The following is a 26,211-nucleotide window of genomic DNA, read 5'->3' as shown; positions in this document are numbered from 1 at the left end:
ACACTCAACCGACTGAGCCATCCAGGTGCCCCTAAATTTTATTTTTAGAAGAAAACTTGTGTTTATGTGACCTGAAAACTTTATGCGTTCATGGTATCAAATGCACGCATGTACCTAATCCTTGCTTTTTCCCACCAGACATATAAATTAGGATAGTATTTGCAGTCATAGGGAGTGTAGAGGTTTTGTCCAGTTTTTAAAGCTGCCTCAGGGATGATTCGGATACATTTGGTGTGTGCTCTACTTTATATGACTGACATATTGCTTGAGAACATAGACTCCCGAAGCCGACTCCATGTATCTTTTATCCAGCTAGATATTCATACCCCATGGCCATTTTTTCTGTGTGTGTGTAAACCTTATGCGAGGGGTAAGAGATCTGTGTTTAGGGAAAATCTTGACTTAACAGAGTGTTAGTGGTGTGGGAGGGATATAGATTGTGCCAGTTCTATCTCTGTACCTATAATGGACCTCACTTTACAATACAGTTCTGAGTACAATATAATCCCTTTATAAGAAGTAGCTACAAGTGCATTACATGGATGAGTCGCGCTTTCAAAACATGCCCTCTCTCCTGCTTTGGCAGCGTTCATTCCTTACGGGGAAGATAATACGATGTTGAGGAAGGCATGGTGGACTGGAGGTCAGGAGACTTGGACTTGCCTCCACCCTCTTTGCATTTTGGGCACATCCCTTCATCAACTTATTTTCTTAGGTGTAAAATGCCAGTGATCGTTCATTTTCCTCATCCATCACAATTGTTTTGAGCATCACATAAAGTACCTAAAGTACGTTGACAATACGTACAGGACCACACAGATGTAAATTGCTGTTAGGGAAAGAGGAAAACTCCACTCTGCTGCGTATGTGTTCTGTCACTTGGGCTTTCTGATTCCAAGGCTATTTATTATTAGATCATTCTGTGCATCCCCAAGGTCATTTGGCTATCATCTTAGGGCTTCTTCCATTTCTATGTGTGGGGAACAGACCACGAAAGGAAAACCCAATTTTACTATTTGGTTTGCTGTGTGCCGAAACGTAAAATTTAAGACCTAGAAGTGTCCAGAATACATTGAGTACTGCTGCTAATCAATATGAGAATGACAAATACCCTAATAGAAAAAAAAAAAAAAGATGCACAGGAATAGGGGTTTCATAGAACGGGAAGTACAGATGAACCATGATACTACGAACACATTATCAGCCGTATTAATAACTGGGGACCTGAAAATTAAAAGCACAGTAAAGTACCATTTTACAGATTGGCAGTATCATTGTGGGCAAGAATTTGGAGTGGCAGGAATTTTCGCCCACTGCTGGCAGGAATGTATACGGGAAAACTGTAACTAGTAAACTCGAATATGTAGGAACACTGTAATTTATTTCACTCTTAGGTACATACTTCAGGAAAATGTGTGAGCACAAGGAAGCACATATAAGAATATCTGTTGTAGTATTGTTGATATGAAAATAATTGGAAATAGCATCAGAGTAAACAAATTGAGCTATAGTTATAAGCAGATTAGAGCAATAAAAAATGGATGAACAACATGTATTGCCATCAACATGGATGGATCCCAAAAATGTACTATTGCACCACCAAAAAATTATGAAAGAATATATAATACATGTTTTTAATTATTTAAAGCGCAAATGCCAGCAACCAAATTTAAACAATATATTGTGTAGGTTACAGAAATTTGTGATAATCTTATTAAAAAAAGCAAGGGAATGCTATTGGGTAAAGGTACACAGGGACCTCGAAAATCACTCATAATGTGTATTTTGTTTTTTAGTTTTTTTATTTCAGAGAGACACAGACAGCATGAGTGGGGGGCGGGGGAGAGAGAAGGAGAGAGAGAATCCCAAGCAGGTTCAGTGCTGCCAGAGCAGAGCCCCACACAAGGCTCAAACTCACGAAACCATGAGATCATGACCTGAGCCAAAACCAGAGTCAGCCGCTTAACCAACTGAGCCACCCAGGCGCCCCACTCATAATGCGTATTTGAACCTACTTGATGGATTCATGGGTTGGGTATTTATTTTATTTAAAACGTATTTCTTTACATATGTTCTTTTGAGGATATGCTACTTATTCAGTAAAACTATGAGGGCCCAGAAGATAATGGTGGGAGTCTAGTCTGCAGACTTTGGCCATAGAGGAAATGTTAGCAATAAATAAAAAAATTTTCTTGACTATTTTACTAATGCTGCCCTCATAAATGGAGGAGCAAGTGTGTGGATGAAGACACTAATGACTCACAATTAAACCGAGGCAAGAAACTTAAAATATTTATAAGACTGGACTATGGAGTAGTCAGTTATAATCACCTATAGTAGTGGATAGGATTAAAAGCCATTTTACTAATTTTCTGGTCATCTGTTTACATCTATCAAGACTAAAATGTGGGCCTTCTGAGTTCTAACACATTGTTTCCTCTGTATCCATCATGCCTAAATATGATGATTCATTACAATAAAAATATATAATTTAATGAGTGGAGAGGTAATTTTGACTTCTTTGAGATATACGGTTTTACCCCAACACTTTCATTAACTTGAACCTAAGAAAATAGCAATCCTTTGGGAGCCATGTTGAGTTGAATTTCTCTATAGTTTTTTCCTTATGATAAGATACCATTTGTCTACTGTACTTGAATCCAGCCAGTATTTTCTTTTCTACCTTAAAAGCTTTAAAATAGGGGCGCCTGGGTGGCTCAGTTAAGCGTTTGACTTCAGTTCAGGTCATGATCTCACAGTTAGTGAGTTAGAGCCCCATGTTAGGCTCTGTGCTGACAGCTCAGAGCCCGGAACCTGCTTCAGATTCTGTGTCTCCCTCTTTCTCTACCCCCTCCCCTGCTCATGTTGTGTCTCGCTGTGTCTCAAAAAATAACTAATAAAAAAATTTTTTAAGCTTTAGACTAATAACATTATTATTACTTGCTGCATCACTTGGTATATCGGGAGTTCTGTATTCTTTCACTTAGTGTTTACATCGTGAGGAAGTATCCGAAGTTCAGAGGGTTTTGGTGATTTACCCAAGATCCCACAGTAGCTGAGTTGAAGAGCTAGAATTCTAATCCATTTCTAACTACAACACAATGAATTGTCTTTAGCAGGAACTAAATGGTCAACTCAACAGTGAATGTATCTTGTGTTCTTCAGTGGAAAAGCAATGTGGAATGCTGGTCTAGATTTTCATAGTGTAATGGTGGCAAGGTCACATGGAACAGAGGTAGAACTTCCACAGAAATTCTGAAATTGCAGTCATGAATATGTTCAATATGGTTTTAGTTTGTGTGTATATTTATTGGTTTATTTACTTATAGAACTTTGTCATCTACCTTATTTATTAAGCTCATTTGTCCTTTGTTCCTGTTTTCCATCTGGGAGCATTCTGTCAAATTTCATGGCTCCTGAAATATTGCGTGCTTTAACCCTAGAGTCTGCTTTGTTCCTTCTGATATTTATACACATTCTGAGAACTCCTGATCCCAGTACTACTTACAGTGTAATACCACATTATATATTATATGTAATATATAATATTTGTAAAATAATATATGTATAAGGTAATATAAATAGATATATTTGCAAGTTATATTTGTACTATTAATAGTTACGTTGAAGTATGAGCCTTCTGTCAGCTGTACTGTCTGCTCAGTATTATTTGTCCCTTATTGTGGTCTGTAGAATAATAGACTTTTACTACTATCTCTGGTAGTGGTCTCCACTCTAAAATGTTGCCTCTGGGAGGTACAGGCAATTCAGTGAGTGTGGGAAGATAATATAACATGTTTTTGTATTTATTCAAAAACAAGAAAGAAACCAGATTTTATCAACAAACATGGCACAGTTTGAAAGTCTTGCAAGATTAATCCTGAAGATGAACAGGAGTTCCACAGTTAGGATTTGTTTGATTTTAGTGAATCATAACACAGTATCAGTTTAGTAGTTACCTATCTTATACGAGTTCCTAGATGAATTGGCTTAATAAATCTAGGGAAGCAAAAATAAGATAAAAACAGAGAGGGAGGGATGCCTGGGTGACTCAGTCGGCTAAGTGTCCAACTTTGGCTCAGGTTGTGATCTCACTGCTTGTGAGTTCGAGCCCTGCATTGGGCTCTGTGCAGTCAGCTCAGAGCCTGGAGCCTGCTTCGGATTCTGTGTCTCCCTGTCTTTCTGCCCCTCCCCCGCTCATGCTCTGTCTCTCTCTGTCTCTCTCAAAAATAAACGTTAAAAAAATTAAAGAAAAAAACAGGGAGACAAACCATAAGAGACTCCTTAAATACAGGGAAGGTGGGTGGGGCATGGGCGAACTGGGGGATGGGCATTCAGAAGGGCACTTGTTGGGATGAGCACTGGGCATTCTATGTGATGAATCACTAAATTCTATTCCTGAAATCATTAATAAAATAAATAAATGTCAGATGCTTACAGCAGCAACAGGCACAGAGTAGGGGCTAGCTGAGTATTAGCCATGATGATTATTTATTATAATTACTATTAAATATTCTAGTTCTAAGTTAGCTCAAAAAGTGAACAGTTGTCGTTTTGATTTTCTGTAGAATACAAATTGAAAACTATCCTCGCAATGTAGGCACAAATAAAAAGATGAAAATAAGAGTTGGTATTTTCACTTCCACCAACTCTTTAGCTTCCACAAACGCTTTGCCAGCTAGCTGCATTATGAAGTAAAACAACAGTAATTAGATCTGATAAGAAAACGGTCAAAAACACTCAAGTCTATCAGAACATTTATTTTAATTACAAATCTTATCCTGTGGTTTACTTGTTCCTTGAGCCATATAAACTAGTCAGAGTGTATAGTCATCAGAGTGAGACTTTTCAGAACTGAACTATTTATTTAAAGATTTTTTTAATGTTTATTTTTGAGAGAGAGAGAGAGAGAGAGAGAGAGCGAGAGAGAGAGCACACGCAAGTGAGAGAGGGGCAGAGAGAAAGGGAGAGAGAGAATCTGAAGCAGGCTCCAGGCTCCGAGCTGTCAGCACAGAGCCCAAAACAGGTCCTGAACCCACACACTGCGAGTTCATGACCTGAGCCAAAGTCAGACAAACTTCAACTGACTGAGCCACCCAGGCACCCCTCTTTTTCAGCTTTAAAAGCCTTTAAACAAATTACTTTTGAGATTAAACTTCACTTGAAACCAGTCTTTCATAGTATTGTATTACAAATTTTTAATCCATGATTTAAAAAACCATGAACCATATTCAGCCGTAATTTGTTCTGTTCAAGTAAAGTAAGTTATAGAAAATGTTTTAGCTTGATTTGTAATATTTTATAATGTATATTAGTACTGGAGTTCAGATGTATGATGAAAACAGTATTTTAATACGTTCTGTTTTGTAATTTATGTTCAAAATATTTGCTTATGGAGTTTGTGGTAGGCTCCATTGATGCCACAGGTACCTGGGTCCTTATCCCTGTAACCTGTAAAGGCATTATATGGCAAAGGGGATTTTACAGATGTGGCTAAACTGAGCATCTTGACATGAGGAGATTGTCCTGGATTAGTTGGGTAAGTTCTGATTGGAATTAGAAGTATCCTTCTTTTCTTTTTTTTTTCAATGTTTATTTTTATTTTTTTTGGGACAGAGAGAGACAGAGCATGAACGGGGGAGGGGCAGAGAGAGAGGGAGACACAGAATCGGAAGCAGGCTCCAGGCTCCGAGCCATCAGCCCAGAGCCTGACGCGGGGCTCGAACTCACGGACCGCGAGATCGTGACCTGGCTGAAGTCGGACGCTTAACCGACTGCGCCACCCAGGCGCCCCTAGGAGTATCCTTCTAAGAGGGAGGGTCAGAGAGATTTGACTACGGAATGGGAGAAGAGGTTGTGGTGAATGAAGATTGGTATTGGAAGGATATGCTTTGAAGGTGAAGTCAAGGAATACAGGTGATGTGTAGCCCCCGAAAAAGGCAGGGAACCCTCCCTTCGGCGCCAGGAATACAACGTTGCTCATATGTTTTTGTTTTTGTTTTTTTTTAATGTTTAGTTTTTGAGAGAGAGAAAGAGCACGAGCAGGGAAAGGGTGCAGGGAGAGAGAGAGGCAGAATCTGAAGCAGACTCCAGGTTCAGAGCTGTCAGTACAGAGCCTGATGCAGCTCGAACTCATGAACTGTGAGATCATGACCTGAGCTGAAGTCAGATGCTTAACTGACTGAGCCACCCAGGCACCCCCACCGTTGCTCGGATCTTGATGTTAGCCTAATGAAACAGATTTCAGGCTTCTGACCTCTATAGCTGGAAGAGGATAAGTTTGTGTTGCTACTGAATTCGTAGTACTTGGTTAAGCAACATTAGGGAAGTCATCCAGGGTATACAGTGAGAGAGGTTTGGAGACCAGTAATCTCTACTCCAGTTTCCAACTTGATGAAATGCTCTTGCTTGAGGTTACAGAAATTAGGTGTTTTACACCATCGTGTTTTAATTCATTTTTCTTCCTTCAATGGCCTCATATTGTTGATTTTTATGAGATCCCGATATTCCACTTTTAACACAATTTTCAGAAGTTCTTTTGAGAGGTGTCTGGGTGGCTCAGTTGGTTGAGCATCCAACTCTTGATTTCAGCTCAGGTCATGATCCTGAGGTAGTGGGATCGAACCCTGCATCTGGCTCTGTGCTGAGTGTGAAGTCGGCTTAAGATTCTCTCCCTCTCTCCTCCTGAACTTTTTTAAAAAGTTTAGTTCTTTTGAAAGATGATAATGAATAATTTAATAGGAAAAACCAAATTTAAAAATCAAATTGAGAAAGCAAAAATGTATTTCATATTTCAGCATGAATTTTCAAAGGCAAAAATATGTTCAAACAGGCATCCTGGAAAAATAAATCGTAGTTTAAGGAGCTGAGTTTTTACACTGTTTTTTGAAATGTGTTCATGGCTAAAGTTATATATGTAAAAAGGAGTGCTAGCTTTGCGGGTGCTCAGATTCCCAATTTGAATTTGAGTATTCTGTGATAATTGAATTGTTAGTCTATTGAGCATGCATCAATTCAGTGTGAGCTGTTTAAGTTGGTTAGTGTTTCAGGCGTATCATAGACTGGAAAGGTTTGAGTAGTTTCACGCTTAAAGATGAGAATGTTTTCTTCAACAGAGATGGAGACTTTCCTCAAGTCCTGATAAATTATGTGCTTACTTTTCACTGGTGATTATGGCCTGGTGCTCTGCAGGAAATGAGATCAGTCTAACGAAGATGTATTTCAGCAGGCACCGAAAACTTAACTAGATCATTCATTCTTTAAGCAATTATGGGTATAAACATAAAGTGTGGTTAATGGGGGTGAAATTAATATAAAACTGGGATTAGCTTGTAGAAAATAGATGGATGGTTATTTTAATGGACATTTTTATCATTAAATCTTTTTACTAGGAGTAAACGTGTCCTCATTCGTTCAATTTTATTATGTCATTTGCCAAACAAAAGATTTACAAGTGTGTAATTTTATCACCAAAGAATTTACTTCTGTAAAGATCCAACAAATTTTTCAGGTTAGTAACCTACCTATGAATGGAGTAGGTGTGTATGAATCCATCTAATTTCCTGCAATAAAGCGTCCTGAAATAACGTAATTAAATTCTGTGCAGAAAATGTTGATTTTTTTAAGTGTTCTTCAATCTTAAAAACATTATTTTTAAAATCAGCATGGGGGCGCCTGGGTGGCGCAGTCGGTTAAGCGTCCGACTTCAGCCAGGTCACGATCTCGCAGTCCGTGAGTTCGAGCCCCGTGTCAGGCTCTGGGCTGATGGCTCAGAGCCTGGAGCCTGTTTCCGATTCTGTGTCTCCCTCTCTCTCTGCCCCTCCCCCGTTCATGCTCTGTCTCTCTCTGTCCCAAAAATAAATAAACGTTGAAAAAAAAAATTAAAAAAAAAAATAAAATAAAATCAGCATGAATTAGAATTTTTAAGGCTTCACAGAAATGTTAGATTTTGCATTGTTTTAACATATTTACCTTGGAAAGATCACATCTACCTTATTTAAAAATCTTTAGTTAAAAATTTAAAAGTAATATAATTTAAAAATATTTCTAGGGCTTATTTATAATTTTTTTCCAGTGGTTCATTTGCAATGAGATGGTATATGTATCACAGAATTGTTTTTCTTTAATGGGCCTTGCCCATGGAGCACAGACAGTACTATTCAGACTTTTCAACAATATATATCACAAGTAAAGCATAGTGGAGGGTAAGGAAGTCTCTAGGTTACTAAAAAGTGAGAAAAGATGTGTTGCATACAAATATGCATCATACAAGGCAGTTTGAGTCAGAAGGAGATGCTGCACGGACGTACTACTTGAGCTTGGCATTGAAGGATGAGTAGAAATTGGACAAAGGACAAAGATGGGAATAGGAAATAGGTTTATGAAGAGTAGAGAGTTATCCAATGTAGCCCAATCATAGTAAGCATTAAATATAGGCTGGAAACTTAGGTTGGATCTAGAATATGGACACCAGGCAGGGAGCTTGGATGTAATTTACTAGGCAGTGGGATTTACCCCCTAGTTGTATTGAGGTTGTAATTGACAAATTAAAATTGTATATATTTAAGGTATAAAATATATACGTATAAAAAATATATATATACACATATATATCTCACATATATGCACACACACGTACACACACACATTGTGAAATAATTACCACAGTCAAGCCGTTTAACACGTCTCTCACCTCTCACAGTTAAAATTGTTTTTTATGTGGTGTGAACCCTTAAGATGAACTCTCAGCAAATTTCAAACAGGCAATACAGTATTGTTAGTAGCAGTTACTGTGCTATACATTAGATCTGCAGAATTACTCATCTTGCAAAACTGAAATGTGGTGCCCCTTGACCAAGAGCTCCCCATTTCCCCCTTTTCCCTAGCCCCCAGCCACAGTCATTCTGCTACATGCTTCTGTGGGTTTGACGATTAGAGATTTTACCCGTAGATGAAATCATGCAGTGTTTGTCTGAATCCAACTGATTTCACGTGACATAATGCCAGGTTCACTGATGTTGTCACAAACCACAGGATTTCCTTCCCTTAAAAAAATATTTTATCAAAATTATTTTTGATAGAGAGTGAGAGTGCACGAGCAAGTGGGGAAGAGGCAGAGAGAGAGAGAGAGAGAGAGAGAGAGAGAGAGAGAATCCCAAGCAGGCTCCAAGCTGTCACTGCAGAGTCCAATGTGGGGCTCAAACCCACAAACCGTGAGATCGTGACCTGTGTGGAAACCAAGAGTTGGACACTTAACCGACTGAGCCACCCAGGTGCTTCCCTTTTTTTTAAAGGCTGAATAATATTCCTCTGTTATTCCTCTGTTTGTATTTTATATATTATTAATTTTTTATTCAAGTATAATTTATAATATCCATCCCAATAATAATATTCTATTTTGTGTGTGTGTATGTATATACATCATATTTTCCTTGAAAAGTATACAGGGAATGGTTACTTTGATTTTTTGTCATTTTATTTTTTGTTTTATGCCTCCTCTTTTTTGTTGTTGTTTTTGTTCTTTTGTTCCTTAGTCATTTCCTTCTTTTGTGTAAAATGGTTAGTATGCCATTTTGAAACCTCTTTTGCTTATTTTTTGCTATGTATTTGTTTTTTAATTTTTTTTTAATGTTTATTTATTTTTGAGACAGAGAGAGACAGAGCATGAATGGGGGAGGGTCAGAGAGAGAGGGAGACACAGAATCTGAAACAGGCTCCAGGCTCTGAGCGGTCAGCACGGAGCCCGACGTGGGGTTCGAACTCACGGACCACGAGATCATGACCTGAGCCGAAGTCGGACGCTCAACCGACTGAGCCACCCAGGCGCCCCTGCTGTGCTCTAGGAATTGAAATATGCATTATTTTAATTTATTGTAACTCATCATTGTAACTTCACAACATACTTAAGGTTAATACTAATTTAATTCCAATAAAATAAAGAAACTTTGTTTCACATAGCTCCATTCTTTTTGTACTATTTTAAAATCATATATGAGTGTTGTAAATCCAATTATACAGTTTTATAACTGTTTTTTTATATAAGCTTATGTCTTTTTCCACCTTTATTGAGGTATAATTGACATAACACTGTTGTGTAAATTTAAGGTGTACAGGATGTTGATTTGATACACTTATATATTGCCAAAAGATTGCCACCGTAGCATTACCTAACACCTGCATCACATCACATAATTACCCTTACGTTTTTGTGGTGAGAACATTTAAGATCGTCTCTCTTAGCAACTTCCAAGTATATAATGCAGCATTATTAACTATAATCACTGTGCTGTAGATTCGAGCCTCAGAATTTATTCATCTTAAACTGGAAGTTTGTACTCATTGATCAGTGTATTATCTTTTCCCCACCCCCTTGTCCCTGATAAGCACCATTCTGGTCTCTGAGTTTGGCTTTTTTAGATTCGACATATAAGTGATACGCCGTATTTGTCTTTGTTTGACTTAGCTCACTTAGCATAAGGCCTCAGGTTCAATCCGTGTTGTTGCAAATGGCAGGATTTCCTTCTTTCTTACGGCTGAATACTCCATTGTGTCTGCCCCACATCTTCCTTATCCATCCATTCATCGATAAACACTTAGATCGTCCCCATATCTTAAATATCTTGATAAATGCTGCAATGACTATGGGAGTGCAGATCCTGTTTTCATTTCTGTTGCGTATACACCCAGAAGTGGAATTGCTGGATTGTAGGGGATTTCTATTTTTAATTTTTTGAGAAATCTCCATACTCTTTTTCATAGTGGCTGCACCAATTTATGTTTCCATCACATGTAAACATATTCCCTTTTCTCCACAATGTTGCCAATATTTGTTATTTCTTGTCTTCTTCATAATAACCATTCTATCAGGTGTGAGGTGATATCTCATTATGGTTTTTTTTTTTTTTTCTACTTTCTTTTTTTGTTTGTTTGTTTTTTTTAAATTTTTTTTTTTCAACGTTTATTTATTTTTGGGACAGAGAGAGACAGAGCATGAACGGGGGAGGGTCAGAGAGAGAGGGAGACACAGAATCGGAAACAGGCTCCAGGCTCTGAGCCATCAGCCCAGAGCCTGACGCGGGGCTCGAACTCACGGACCATGAGATCGTGACCTGGCTGAAGTCGGACGCTTAACCGACTGCGCCACCCAGGCGCCCCTCATTATGGTTTTTATTTGCATTTTCCTGACAGTGATGTAGAACACCTCTTTATGTACCTTTTGGCCATTTGTGTTCTTTGGAAAAGTATTCAAGTCCTCTTACCCATTTTTCTTAAAATTTTTTTTCAATGTTTATATTTATTTTTGAGACAGAGCATGAACGGGGGAGGGGCAGAGAGAGAGGGGGACACAGAATCCGAAGCAGGCTCCAGGCCCTGAGCCGTCAGCCCAGAGCCCGACGCGGGGCTTGAACTTGTCACCCGCAAGATCGTGACCTGAGCCGAAGTCGGCGCTTAACCGACTGAGCCACCCAGGTGCCCCTCGTCCATTTTTAAATTGGATTGTTTGTTTGCTGTTGAGTTGTATGCGTTCTTCATACATTTTGGGTATAAATCCCTTATCATAAATGTTTTGTCTTTTCATTTTGTTGATGGTTTCCTTTGATGTGTAGAAGCATTTTAGTTTGATGTAGCCCCGTTTATTTTTACTTTTGTTGCCTTTGCTTCTGGTGTCAAATCCAAAATCTCATCACCAAGACTGATGTCAGGTTTTCTTCTAGGAGTATTCTGGTCTCAGGTCTTGCCTTCATGGATTTAATACATTTTGAGTTAGTTTTTGTGTGTGGTGCAAGAGGGTGGTCCAGTTACATTCTTTTACATGTGGCCATCTGATTTTCCCTGTATAGCTTATTGTTTACCCATTGTATGTTCTTGGCTCCGTTGCTGTAAAGTAATTGACCATATATGCATGGGCTTATTTCTGGGTCTCCGTTCCATTCTATTGACCTACGTGCCTTTTTTTTTTTTTTTTTTAATGCCAATCCTGTCCTGCTTTGATTAGTACCTTTGTCATCTAGTTTGAAACCAGGAAGCACGATGCCTCTAGCTTTGTTATTCTTTCTCCAGATTGCTTTGGCTTTTTGGGGTCTTTTGTGGTTCCATACAAATTTTACGATTGTTTGCTCTCTTTCTGTGAAAAATGCCATTGGAATTGTGCGCCCAGCGTGGGATTGGATCCCACAACCCGTGAGATCATGATCTGAGTGGAAACCAAGAATCAGATGCTTAAACGACTGAGCCACCCAGTTGCCCCAGAAGAACACATTCTGATTTCCCCATTTCAAGGTTGTGTTACTTTTCTGCGTTTGGCTTTTCTTTTTTTAGGAACTTGCCTGGACTAAATCTGGGTAATATGTCTCCTCCGTGGTGTTTTAACACTGATGTCAGTGCTCAAATTTTTCTTTTCATTCTTATTTTTATTTCAGCCTGGATTCCTGTAGGTTGCCCTGTTCGTGTGTAGCATTGAGTGAGGGCAATGGTTGCACATGCATACTTTGAACAGTAAGGTTTCTGTCCTCAGCACATGGACTTGTGTGGGGTGGAGAAGTGCGTGCGAAGTTCAGGCCATTTGAACCCTGCTTCAGATTTACTTTCTGCTGGGTCCTTTGTGTCTCTTTGTGCGCGCACTACTCAGGGTTAGCCAGGAGTCTCTGAAGAGCTTGGGACTATTTTGCATGCTGGCAACCTCACTCAGGAATGTATGGAGTCAGACTAGAAGGGCTGTTGGGTCTTCCTGGAAAGGGTCACTTTTACAGACAACGTAGGGTATGTGACATCTGCTCCAAATCAGATGAGCTCCCTTCTGTGATGTGGCACAGCTTCTCGTCCTTACAGAGGACAGATGCTTGGGCCACACATTATTTTTGTTTTAGTTATCAGTGTATACTTGCTATCGTGACAATGCCACATGCTTTCTACATATGTGATGAACATATATGTATTTTGCTAATCCTTAAGAATATCTCTTTGGTGCAAAGTGAAACTTTGCTCCAAAATAATTTATGGTGACTTTCTTCTTGGGCTTGTATATTCATCCATTTACTTATGTAACTCCAGCTGTAAACTCTGAATTTAGTGGGGACCCTAGAGTTTTTTAATGGATTTCTCAAATTGGAGCCCAACTTCGTGGAACATCATTGTGTATTTATAGGACTAGAAACTATATGCTTTAAATTCAAATAACATAGTGGGCCATTACCTAGAGTCTGGAGAGTTAGGCTTTGATAAAGATTGTGACTGATAGGTGTTTGACTTAGCAGTGTTTAGAAGTAGGGGGCTATATCCAGTGAACCCTTAACAGCATGTATGGTTTTTTTTTTTTTTTTTAATTTTTTTTTTCTTTGAACGTTTTTTTATTTATTTTTGAGACAGAGAGAGACACAGCATGAACGGGGGAGGGGCAGAGAGAGAGGGAGACACAGAATCGGAAGCAGGCTCCAGGCTCTGAGCCATCAGCCCAGAGCCCGACGCGGGGCTCGAACTCGCAGACCGCGAGATCATGACCTGAGCTGAAGTCGGACGCTTAACCGACTGAGCCACCCAGGCGCCCCCAGCATGTATGGTTTTTAAGATACCTTCATATTGAATCTTAATTCATAGCGGAAATCTCTCTTTTGGTTTCTTTTTGAGTGTTTTGCTTTCAAAATATCATGTACTTGTGTTCTGCCCAACTATGGCTCCCACTCAAGATGTGAGAGCAGATTCGACCTGAGATCATATTCCTGGGTGTTATTAGAATGGGAGAGGTAATGTGTGATGGAATGTCAAACTAGTGTACCTCTCTATTTGCACTGACGCCTTTGAGTCATCTGAATGTTAAAGTAATTGTACAAATAAGATAGGTTGGCGTATCTACTTAATATTGTGTTTAAAGGACATTGTATAAAAAGATATGTGCCAGTGGGTGAAATGAACACGCGAGCAAATCATATGAAACCCTATGAAGTCACTCGGGATTTTCGTGATAAACTGCTGAATTGGTAGAGCTATGGCTCTTTGTAGTGGTGATTTACACTAATTACCAGTCATTTAAACCTCCTAAAAGATCCTTCTCCACCTGGACCCATGTTGTCAAGAACGCCAAGTGGAATGGCTTGAGTTTTTCTGAAGAGATTCAAAGCCTTTAGACCCCGGGAAACCCAGACATAATCAGTTTTATCTGTTACGATCGCATTTAGCCTTGTCTGTTACAAAGCTGAAAATGAGTTTACATAGGATAAATGTTTCTTTCTCTAAGGCAGTTTCATGTTAATCTTTGGTGCAAAGTGGGATGAAGGGAAAAAGAATATGACAAGAAAAACTACCCAGACCTGTGAACTCTCATAGAAAGGTGTGAAAGTCTTGTAATAACCACATTGCCAGGCTGGGCATATAGTGAAGTGTTATGATTGGAGTTTTGAAGACATATAAAGAGGAAAAAGTGAACCAGGATTTTTCTTATATCCTGCTTGATAATACCTTTTACAGTACTTCATGTAAGTCAATGGGATACAACACCATAATTTTATTGGAATGGTGGAATATGTAAACATTTTAAAGAATATTATTCCCCATCTGGTAGGTGAAATTTTGTCTGTTTCCTGTTTCTACTTGGCAGCTTAAAAAAAAAAAAACAACTTTATTTTTTGGAGAAGATACATTTTGGTACCTCCATAGTTCATGGAGAAGTTGACCCTCCGTGGTTACAGTCCCTTGCCAAAGGCCACTCAGCAGATGGGTAGCTGAGCAAAAACAAATCTGTCTCAACTTCAGACCATCTGCTCCACTCTAAAATATACTGTCTTCACATTTCTTGATAGAACATTGGTTCTTCTCTTAATTTACATCTCTGCGATTCTGAGCTTTCTATCTGATTTAGGTTTTTCTTAAATTAGGCAGATAAAAATGATATTTTATTGGCACTTTTCGGTTTATAATGCACTGATTTTCTTATTTGAACCTCAGAACAATTCTCTGAAATATGAAAAGCATTTTGCCACTTACACAGATGGGAGAGCTCAGACTGATTTACCTACAGTCCCTTGGCTAGCTACGCCCTGGGTCTGAGCGCCATGTCCTCTGATACACTGTCTTGCTCTTTTTCTTATGCTGTCAAACTGCCATGAGCTAACATCTCATTGATTTTCAAAATACATTTTGTGATATCTGAGTTACCCCACAGGTTATGTGGAGCACACTTGGAAGTCACTGCATAAAGGTGAAGCAACCTGTCTTTGTATCAGAAGCACTGAAACAGAAGCAAAAGTAGAGATCTGTCATTTGGGCTATGACTACCTACATCCCTGTAGGCAGAAACACTTGGAATCAGAGGTTGAGGTCAACTCATTGAACAGTGAACACTGTGTGTTGTAAGCTACCACATCAGGCTGGTCAAGCGGTGGCTGGGAGGGTGAGGGTCCAAGTTGAGTAACCGTGTTACATGGCAGAGAACTTGAACCAGTCTTCAGAAGGAATATGATACATGTAGATTCTCTAGCAGTCTGGGAGGAGCCTATATGGATAGGCTCATAGACAATGATCTCTAAGACATATTAGTAATTTAAAATACGTAATTTGGACAAAGGGAGCCCGTTAATGGGAAAAGCCATTCTGTACGCTTCTATGTGAGCATATGTGTAAGTGCACAACAAAAGACCTGGAAAGGGGCACAGCCAGAAGGTCATCAAGCTCCATGTGATGACACCTGGGAGGAAGGATAAGGGAGAATGAGTATAATTAAATTTGGGAAGAGAGAGCTTTCAGTTTTTTAGTATTGTTTGAATTTTCAATAAGGAAAATGTTTTCATATGTAATTCTATTTATGTGTGATTCAAAAACATGAAATAGTTTTCATAGGTGGAGACCTGGAAATGGATATTTTAGGCTAAAGGAGGAAAAGCATGAGCAGAGGTATGAGGATGCTAAAATGGAGTGATTAAGGGGCTCCTGGGTGGCTCAGTCATTTAAAGCGTTCGACCTCGGCTCAGGTCACGATCTCACGGCTCGTGAGTTCCACACCTGCATCAGGCTCTGTGCTGACAGTTCAGAGCCTGGAGTCTGCTTCAGATTCTGTGTCTCCCTCTCTCTGCCGCTCCCCTGCTCACGCTCTGTCTCTTTCAAAAATAAATAATAAAACCTTAAAATTTTTTTTTTTTTAAATGGAGTGGTTAGTTGCTATGCAGCTTTTATACAGCGATAAGAGATGAGCTGTGACTTACGTAGTCCCAAATAACCGGTTGCAGTTCAGTTAAGGTAATGGCATGTTTCAATAGGTTTTTTAAGTGGGTTAGGCAGATATATCTGTGGAAGCCAAGTGGTTTGATGGGTACCTCAGTTGGAAACCTAATTGATTTCACACAGACTCTCCAGTGCCAACAAAGCCAGATGCTGTATGTGGTTATTCTGGAGAATTTTCTTCCCTTAAGGCCAGGTAGCTGTTAGGCAGAGGAGAACAGTGACCAATTTGTATTTTAAAAAGAAGAAAAGATACCCAACCATGCTGCTAGCTTATTTGTTATTCTTGTGAACGTACACATATCCTCATCGAATTGGGGTTGTCTCTACGTGAAGAGTATTGCTAACCTTTCGCCTGCCCGCTTGGGGTACTGTTCTGGGCAGCCCAGGTAGACATTCAGACAGAAGCACTTTCTCTGAGTTGATTTCGCATGGAAAAGAAATGTGTGTGTGATGTGTAAGAGGTAGACAGACGTACATGCTGTGCTGTCCTCCTTAGTGTTACATTCTGACGTGGTCTCTTTCGAAGTCCTTATAATGGAAAGCATACAACATAAGGGTGGCTTCCACGATTTAGGAGCACACTCATTGTAAGGACAGCAGAGTCCCTTGTTTCAAAATATTTACTTACTTTGGGGAGAACGCAAGTCGGGGAGGGGCAGAGGTGGGGGCAGAGGATCCAAAGTGGGCTCCGTGCTGACAGCAGCGAGCCCGACGCGGGGCTCCAGCTCAGGAACCACGAGATCATGACCAGAGCTGAAGTTGGATGGTCAACCGACTGAGCCACCCAGGTCCCCTGTGAAGTTTTCTCATATTGCAGTTTGAAAACTCAGATTTCTTGGTAACAGGACTTTAAAAAATAAGAGATGGAGGACAAGATGATAGCTTGCAGATGTTTGTGGGTTGAGACTCTCACGCCTGAGGTTTCTAGAACATAATACTTTATTTCTTGTGCCTCCTGTTAGGAGTCACTTTGATTTCCAGCCATTTAGTTGGTTTGTAACTAAAGAACAAGACCCTTTATTTTTCACTGACTTAACTTTATTTTTGGGAAGTGGGAACAAAGGCTTAACATAAATACCATGTTATGGTTTAGCTATTATAAAACATTCAAGGTTATTTGAAGAAACATTCATCTACATTAAGGAATACTTTTGGTGGTTCACTTAAATTTTCTTTTTACATTTATTTATTTTTGAGGGACACAGAGAGATAGAGCACAAGCGGGGGAGGGGCAGAGAGAGAAGGGAAGACACAGAAACAGAAGCAGGCTCCAGGCTCTGAGCTGTCAGCACAGAGCCCGACGCGGGGCTCAAACTCACAAACCGCGAGATCATGACCTGAACTGAAGTCGGATGCTTAACTGACCGAGCCACCCAGGCGCCCCTTGGTGGTTCACAAGTTTGGGCACCTGGGTGGCTCAGTCAGTTAAGCAGCCAGCTTCGCTCAGGTCATGATCTCACGGCTTGTGGGTTCGAGCCCCGCATCAGCCTCTGCAATGACAATGCAGAGCCTGCATGGGATTCTCTCTCTCCCTCCCTCCCTCCCTCCCTCTCTGCCTCTCTTCCACTCACACTCTCTTTCTCTGTCTCAAAATAAAATAAACTTTAAAAAATAAAAATAAAAGATAACAAGTTATAGTAATGACTCTGTTGCGCAAAATAACCAGATGATTTTTCCTCAGAATGAAACAAACATGATACTACAGAGCTTTGATTTGTATCGTTTCACATTTTTGCGAAAGGGGTAAACAATATTTTCTTCTCAGCTTTTCTATTACATCTATGTGTATTTTGAGGAGGAGAGGGGCAAAGAGAGAGAGAGAGGGAGAAGAGAAAGATGGGTCGGAAGAAAGTGGGTTGAGTCTGAGAGAGAACTACTTTTGTGGATTGTCTGTTCCTTACTCCTGCTAACTCCTACTGTCTAGAAAAACGTGTGTAACAGGCATGTCATGCTGTGGCAAGATGAAGTTAGTATGGCAAGATGAACACATTCCAAATTCATGTTTTTTTCAAGGGTCTTTAAAATAAATGCAAGCTGTTGTAGTGATCCATACTTTTAACATTTTGATCAAATGAAGCATGAAACAATTTAATAAATACATCCAGTGTATAAACTTTTGAATGTTACCAGAAACTACCTTTTCTTGAAAATACTAGAACATTTTGGATATTATGAACAGGTGCATAATTAATGATTTTTTAAGTGTCTTTATTTTGAGAGAGAGAGCATGAGTGGGGCAGAGAGGGGGGGGGGAGAGAGAGAGAGAGAGAGAGAGAGAGAGATAGGGAGGGAGAGAGAGAGAATCCCAAGTAGGGATTCTCTGACTGTGCAGAACCTGATGCAGGGCTTGAACTCACACTATGAGATCATGACATGAGATGAAGTCAGACACGTAGCCGATGGAGCCACCCAGGCACCCCTGATTTGTGATTTCAAACACTGTTTCTCCAAAGCAGACTCCATCCAAGAGTCAGCTTTAAGACATGAGTGGTACTCCTGAGTGCCACAGAGAGAAAGGACAGTAATCAAAACTAATGACCATGGCTTCCTTATTTTGAGCTCTTGTTCTGTTCTTGACATTGTGATAAGCCTTTTTACTTACTTCTGTTTCACAGGAACTCCATGGGGATGGTGTAGTTGTTATAATTCCTAAACCATTTTCCAGGGAAGGAAACCAAAGATTAGAAAAGTTAGCAGCTAGTAAGTAGTGAGGCCAGGATTATTGCTTAGGTGACTGTGTATAGAATCCAAGCTCTTAACTGTTTTAATATAGTCATTCTTTTTTTTTTTTTTAATTTTTTTTTTCAACGTTTATTTATTTTTGGGACAGAGAGAGACAGCATGAACGGGGGAGGGGCAGAGAGAGAGGGAGACACAGAATCGGAAACAGGCTCCAGGCTCCGAGCCATCAGCCCAGAGCCCGACGCGGGGCTCGAACTCCCGGACCGCGAGATCGTGACCTGGCTGAAGTCGGATGCTTAACCGACTGCGCCACCCAGGCGCCCCTTAATATAGTCATTCTAAAGCAACTAATGGATGTGGGTCTGAAATCAGTCCAATGGTACATTGGGAACAGTTCTTGTAGATTCCTGAGAGCTATGTGTTACATATTTAGAAATTTTATTAGCTGATTTATAAACTTTGACTTCGAGATCAGCAATTATTAAAGTATTTGTGTCACAGAAATGGGCAAATGCTACCCATCAAGGCATTTTTCCCCCCAAGAAATTGGTTTACTAGCACACCATTTAATAACATGGTAGTCTACCCGCCATGTTGGTATAGCTTCCAAACTCTCACAATTAAATGGATAGGAATGGAATAAATGCTTTGAGTAACAGATTTTTTCCCCCATTGGCCTTTGTCTTGGTCCGATAAATTGCAGTTAATATAGTTAGAGCCGAGAAAGTTAAATTTAAAAGAATTTTTCCTAATGTCATAGTAAAAGAGAAGTTCTTGCCTAGGCTCTAGTCTTTCATCTGGGGGTTTTGGAAAGGGAGCCCTTGTCCAGCTGACTGCAGACTGTGAAAGCAGTAGCTATGCCCAGATCTGGGTGTTTGCTTTGATGACTACTTGAGGTAGTCTGAGAAGGAATGGAAGGAAATTTGGGGGCGTCAGAAGCCCTGAATAGGAGAATAGAGGAATCCAACGAAGGGAATTTCATTGAAAAAATAAAGAACAGTTGGGATGAGCACTGGGTGTTGTATGGAAACCAATTTGACAATAAATTTCATATTAAACAAAGAAAAAATAAAGAACAGGGCTATGTGGGTGACTCAGTTAAGCATCTGACTCTTGATTTCAGCTCAGGCCATGATCTCACAGTTCACGGGATTGAGCCCCATGTCAGGCTCTAGGCAAACGGTGTGGAGCCTGCTTGGGATTCTCTTTCTCTCACTCTCTCTCTACCCCTCCCCTACTGTGTCTTTCTTTCTCTTTCTCAAAAATGAATACATAATCTTAAAAGAAGATAAGTAATAGGGAGGCCTGGGTGGCTCAGTTGGTTTGGTGTCCAACTTTGGCTCAGGTCATGATCTCACGGTTCATGAGTTGGAGCCCCTCATTGGGCTCTCTGCTGTGAGTGCAGACCCCACTTTGGATCCTCTGTTTCTCTTTCTCTCTCTCTGCCTCTCTCTCTCTCTCTCTCTCAAAAATAGATTAACATTAAAAAAAAAGATTTAGGGAGGAAGGAAGGAAAGATAGATAGATACATACATACATATATACATACATGGGTGCCAGGAAGGTTTGTGGGGTATGAGTAACCTTAGTGACCAAGATTATATGTTCATTTCATCCACAAAAGAATTTTAATTCTGGAACCCTGGTTCTCCATTTTCCTTGAAACCATCAAGTATCATTCTCTGATGATAAGAATCGTTTTAATGGTAGTGATTCAATTTAATAAATATTTAGACATGAAAAATTGTAATTTTGATTCATTACATCAAGTTAGAATTGTGTTCCTAATGTTCGTTTTGTGAAGAAGACATTGTGTCACTTGCATGTACTGTGTAATGTATTCATAATGGTCTTCTGTTAGGAAAATCCTCCTTTGAGCCTCTTTCCAGACCCTGTTGGATTGCCCACTGGATCCTGCTTATCTAAAGCAAAAAGCATTCATGAACGATAATATACTTGCTCCTGATTGGGATAGTTGTGTCTAACTCACCAGTCAGTTCTTACCCTGTTTTCTTCACCACCTTGATAGTTAACCTTTTGGGATTTTCACAATTTATGGAGTTATTGATTGGAGTGGAAGTTTTAAAGGAAGGAAAGAGAAAGGGAAAATACACAGTCCCCACCCCACTCCAAGACAGAGCAGAAGTCAAATTGCCACGTCTCTGGTTAGAGGCCAAATACATATCCAACTTGAGTAAAACAAAGTAACTATCTTTTTTCTGGATGAAGAGAAGCCTGTGTAAATGGCTATTTTGTATCAATTCAGTTTTATATTTATTAACTTGGATAGTTTGAAGCAAGTATTATTCTGTGGTTTGTGTTTTTTATCAGCTGACTGCTCGGTAGGTTAGGAGAATGCTTGGAAGTCCAAGAAATCAGGATTTTTAATACTGCCTTGAAAAACTTAGTTATTGTGACTTTGGAAAAGTAACCTAACGTCTCTGTTTTTTTATCCGCATAACAATAGTAATCATCCTTACCATGGATGACCACACAGGTTTCTGATAAAGCTCTGAGTGCAGTGCCCAAGTGAGTAGGCACTCGGTACACCGTGGCTGTTGTTATCCATAAATTAAAATGTGGATTAAGTGTGAGCAGATTAGATAATGTATTTCAGTGATTGAGGAGCTGATAATAGAGAATTTATAAGTAATCTTTTTTTTTTTATGAAAGAAACTGAAGTTTAATAAAGTAAATTGGGTCCGACTGCTTGATGATGATGACGACAATGACAATGAAGATGATGACAACGGCTTCTCTCCCTCTTTCCACACAGAATGTTCCCCCAGACCTCTCCATCTGCACTTTTGTGCTGGAACAGTCTCTCTCTGTCCGGGCCCTACAGGAGATGCTGGCTAACACAGTGGAGAAATCAGAAGGGGCAAGTACTTAATTTATGTATACTTACGGTATTTTAATGAGTGGTTTCTTTCATAGGTATTGGATATCTTCTTTTTGCTAAAATAAGCCAATGTGTTTTACTTGTGATTTCCTTAAGTTTGACTTCCTGCTTTATCCAGCAGTCCTGTGATGTCTTAACGTAAAAAAAAAAATCCAACCTCAAGATGATGTGTGTCATTGAACCTCATGCTTATGTCTGTGGTTTAAAACAGAATCTTTCTTTTAGCATTTGTGTGTTTTCGTACATTTTCAGAGCTGTTATTGTTACCATTTTAATTAGTTGCTTTATGCATGGCTATTTGTCACTAATCTTCATGTCATTTTCAAATGCCCCTAACCATGTTGACTATGTTCCAAGCTTCTTTATGGCAAGTAAAATTTCATGGCACTCTTCTATACTTTAAGAAATAAAATTAGGGTGATAGGGCTTTAGTCGGAGTTTTGCAAGAAGCTAATAATTTTCTTCTGAATATTGGAAATCTTATTCTGTCCCCTAATGAAGACATTTTTCTTTGTAGCATATTTGGCAATTTAAATTTTTTTTCCATGCTATAACTTGCTACGACTGATTTCTGCACTGCTTTCAATTCTTAACCAATTCATTAAAGTTTAAAATTAAGCCAGAGGATGGATGGCCAAATTTTGGTTTCTTGTGGTTTTTTTGTTTGTTCATTTATTTCTTTATGGTGCTATAATTACTGCAGTGTATAGTTTAAGAAAGTACACCATTTCCAGGACTGAAACTGAAAATTTTCTCTTGCCATTACTGTTCTGTGTGTTACTGCTATTGTTTTTTTAATCATTGTTCCAGTTTAGATGAGTAAGAGCGTTGAAAAATAACACCTAGTTCTACAGAAAATGAGTTACGATGTGATGCATTTTCATTAGCCTTGTAATTTTTAAAAATTTAGTATTACACAAAATTGAATTGGTTTGTGCATCAATTCTAAATTTGTTTTAAATGTTAATAGTATACCAGTAACTATGGAGGAGAAGCTTTAGTGATTTGTATTTGATGGTAGAATAAACACTTACTTTACAAAAGGTCCAAGTATATTATGTGTGTTTTAACTTTTTTGAGTTCATTTTTGGTTACAAAAGTTTGAAATTACTGTATTAAACTATATAAAGTTTTTTTTTTTTTAATTCTGCTCTTTATTGCAAAGGTTTTAAAATAGGCTTACAGAGGAGCAAACCATTTCTCAGTTCAGCTAGGTTTGTTTCTACCTGGAATAACCTCTTCTGATTTTTAAACAGCACTGAAGCATGTCAGCTTGGAAATTCAAGTCTATTTTTAAATTTTTTTTTTTTTCAACGTTTTTTATTTATTTTTTTGGGACAGAGAGAGACAGAGCATGAACGGGGGAGGGGCAGAGAGAGAGGGAGACACAGAATCAGAAACAGGCTCCAGGCTCCGAGCCATCCGCCCAGAGCCTGACGCGGGGCTCGAACTCACGGACCGCGAGATCGTGACCTGGCTGAAGTCGGACGCTTAACCGACTGCGCCACCCAGGCGCCCCTCAAGTCTATTTTTAAAAGGAAAAATCATTTTTCTTTTGCCCCAGCATCTAGGAAAGTGTATTTTTATATTTTTACTTATATATTATATATGTAGTATATTATCTTTTTACTTATCTTTGTAGATACCAGCTTATATATATTGTATATAATTAATTATATGTATAATTAATATAATATAGTATAGTATATTTTTACTTATCTTTGTAGATACCAGCTTATGATGAAAGGGTCATAAATTTAAATTTTATGTTGCTAAACTCACTTTTCTAAATTTAACATATTTGAAACGATGTCTTATCCCTCCCAAATCATGGGGTTAGACTAGGTTAGCCCTAAATTTTCTGCGTGTATAGGAAGTACTGGAACTACCATTTTAGAAGTTATGTTTTTAAGATATTTATTAGAATTTCTGTACCCCCACCTAATCGTTTTATTTAGCTGTATTTTATTTTGAATTGTTCCCCCTCTGCAGGTTTCTCCCTGTTTCTAAGGTAGCAATTTATGTGATTTGTGAAACACCATGTTTTAAAGATCAGCATAGGGGCGCCTGGGTGGCTCAGTCGGTTAAGCGTCCGACTTCGGCTCAGGTCACGATCTCGCGGTCCGTGAGTTCGAGCCCCACGTCGGGCTCTGTGCTGATGGCTCAGAGCCTGGAGCCTGTTTCGGATTCTGTGTCTCCCTCTCTCTCTGACCCTCCCCCATTCATGCTCTGTCTCTCTCTGTCTCAAAAATAAATAAACGTTAAAAAAATTAAAAAAAAAAAAAAGATCAGCATAGCTGCCATAAGGCGTTAATTCAAAAGTATAAATTGAGAAAAATTTGCTATAGGAAAGGGACCCATTTCATTGACCTGAGTGTCAATTTTAGATGAGCAACTTCTAGGAGGAAACCACTGTCCTCCCCTCAAGGGGATCCTATATTTTGTAGGAAGAAAGACTCTTCCAGACCACAGAGAAGTTTTGATGATACCCTGAAGTGATACTCAGAATGTTTAACAAGTAATTTGGCACAGGTATCATTTTATCAGAGTGGGCCCCAGCTATAATGCTAGAGGCTAAGTCCTGGAGAGACTTGGGCATGGTCCCAGTGATTTGGGGGTATTCTGAGGTAGCCCTGGAATTTTCAGAGTTAGGGAACACTCAGGATTTGGTACCATGACTATTTACCAAGAAAGATAGAAATTCTCCATGTTATCAACCATCTAATGATAATAATACAAGCTAAATGGCATGTCTGATTGATCACATTTGATAGGTGGATGTTTCTGGCACTTGTAGGAATCAAGTCTTTTGGATTCCAAGGGTACCCATAGCCTCATAACTAACTAGTTCTACTTCGAATTCAATATAGGAATCTATGGCAAATCCTTTTGTCAAGCAAATTATCATCTCCAGCTTCATAAACTGTGCAGATTTGCTTAAGGAAAGACCCACTGCTACCAGGAGGAAGTATGTCAACAGAGTAATGCTGATTTTTCTCTTAATCAACAGAGCCTTGTTCTTCTTCTAAAAAATAATTCTTTCTAAATTCCTTATGTGATTCAGTAAATTGCATAATACCATTTAATGTCCAAAATGCTGTCATACGCACATAGCAATCTGAACACACTTGCAGATAAGGAAAAAAATTTCCATCTAAAGCCATCCTTTTTCATTTTTGCTCATGTTCTTGAATCTCTCTGAATAAATGCCTGGTTCTCATAAAGCTTCAGGAAACTAGCAAGAAATTCCCAACATCATTTGTGCCAAAGCAAATCATGAAAATTACTGATAGCAAAAGGGTATGTGTGAGATGAAACAGGGCAAAAATATTACCTAACTTGTGAAGTTTTTATTCCACAGAGTTGCTTATTGTGACTATTCGTAAAAGAAGTAACATTTTTGTGGCACAAGAGCATTCTGAGGGATTTTATCTAAAGGGATTTTCTGAAGTATCTGTTTAATAAAAAAAATGTGTAGTAAGACAGATCTAGATCATGTATTTATCCATTGACTATCATTCAGCTTTTTATTCTTATTCAAAGCATATCGATATTAAATAAACTAAGACCTGTTGATCTGAGTAGCTGCTCATAGAGCCTTTAACATTTTGAGGGTGGAGATAAAATATGTAAAACAAGAAAAGGAAAATGATCGCTGGAGCAGTGCCCATCCCTGGGCTTCTGTACATATACATCCTCGCTTCTGTTGCTCCTTCTGTCCTTCTCCTGGGTCTATAACTTGTCTGTTTGTGAATCCACATCTGTCAATGTCTTCTCACAGTTCAGATTTATTTTGCAGGCTGGTGGTATATAGCACAGGGCCAGTAGCAGGGCTTTATAGAATTAGAGAAATATTTGAGAATACGAGCTCCACTACGTATTCTTCTGTGGCTTTGGGGAAGGTAAGTCTTTGCCATCAGGTTTGGTGGTTATTACATTATGGTGCGTGTAGACTGCTTAGCGTACATTTAACAGTGGCTGTTGATATTCTTTTACTTATTCTTTTTCTCATCCCTGTATACTCCCTTGGGAGAACTGGTACTAATTTCTTACTGCCTTTTCCCTGGACTTGGCCTATTCTTTGCAATCGTGGTTAGTCTGGCTCTGGGTCCCTCTTCCTCCGACATTCCAACCCCCCATAGTTCTGCCAGTATACTGATGGCACAATTATGTTAAACTGTAGAGACTGTGATAGCATTCCCTATGTGTGTTGTGGTTAGTACAGTTTAATGAGTTAGGTGATCTTACACTTTTCGCTATGTTATTATGCCGTTGTTAATTCACAAACATTTTTAATGAATACTTTCTCCATACAGTTGTACTTGTTTAATGTATACTTTAAGGATTCCATTTCACAGGAGAACAGACAGGAACTTTCCGTATAGAATAGTGGAAAGAGAAAAAAACAAACAAACACA

At 39.1% G+C, this 26,211-nt stretch overlaps 1 protein-coding gene across 1 annotated transcript in view; it reads left to right on the top strand.

Annotated features, from left to right (window-relative positions):
* Positions 1 to 26,211, top strand: part of RYR2 (ryanodine receptor 2) — a 756,803-nt gene that overhangs the window by 247,068 nt on the left and 483,524 nt on the right. The window contains exon 3 of the mRNA XM_047824653.1: positions 21,668 to 21,772. Coding sequence (XP_047680609.1) covers positions 21,668 to 21,772 — 105 coding nt within the window. The remainder of the gene's footprint in view (positions 1 to 21,667; positions 21,773 to 26,211) is intronic.

The sequence above is a fragment of the Prionailurus viverrinus genome, chromosome D2 (genome assembly GCF_022837055.1).
Source record: "Prionailurus viverrinus isolate Anna chromosome D2, UM_Priviv_1.0, whole genome shotgun sequence".
NCBI classification, from domain to species: Eukaryota; Metazoa; Chordata; class Mammalia; order Carnivora; family Felidae; genus Prionailurus; species Prionailurus viverrinus.
Note: the sequence above shows the minus strand (reverse complement) of the source record. Positions and strands in the feature narration are given on the sequence as shown.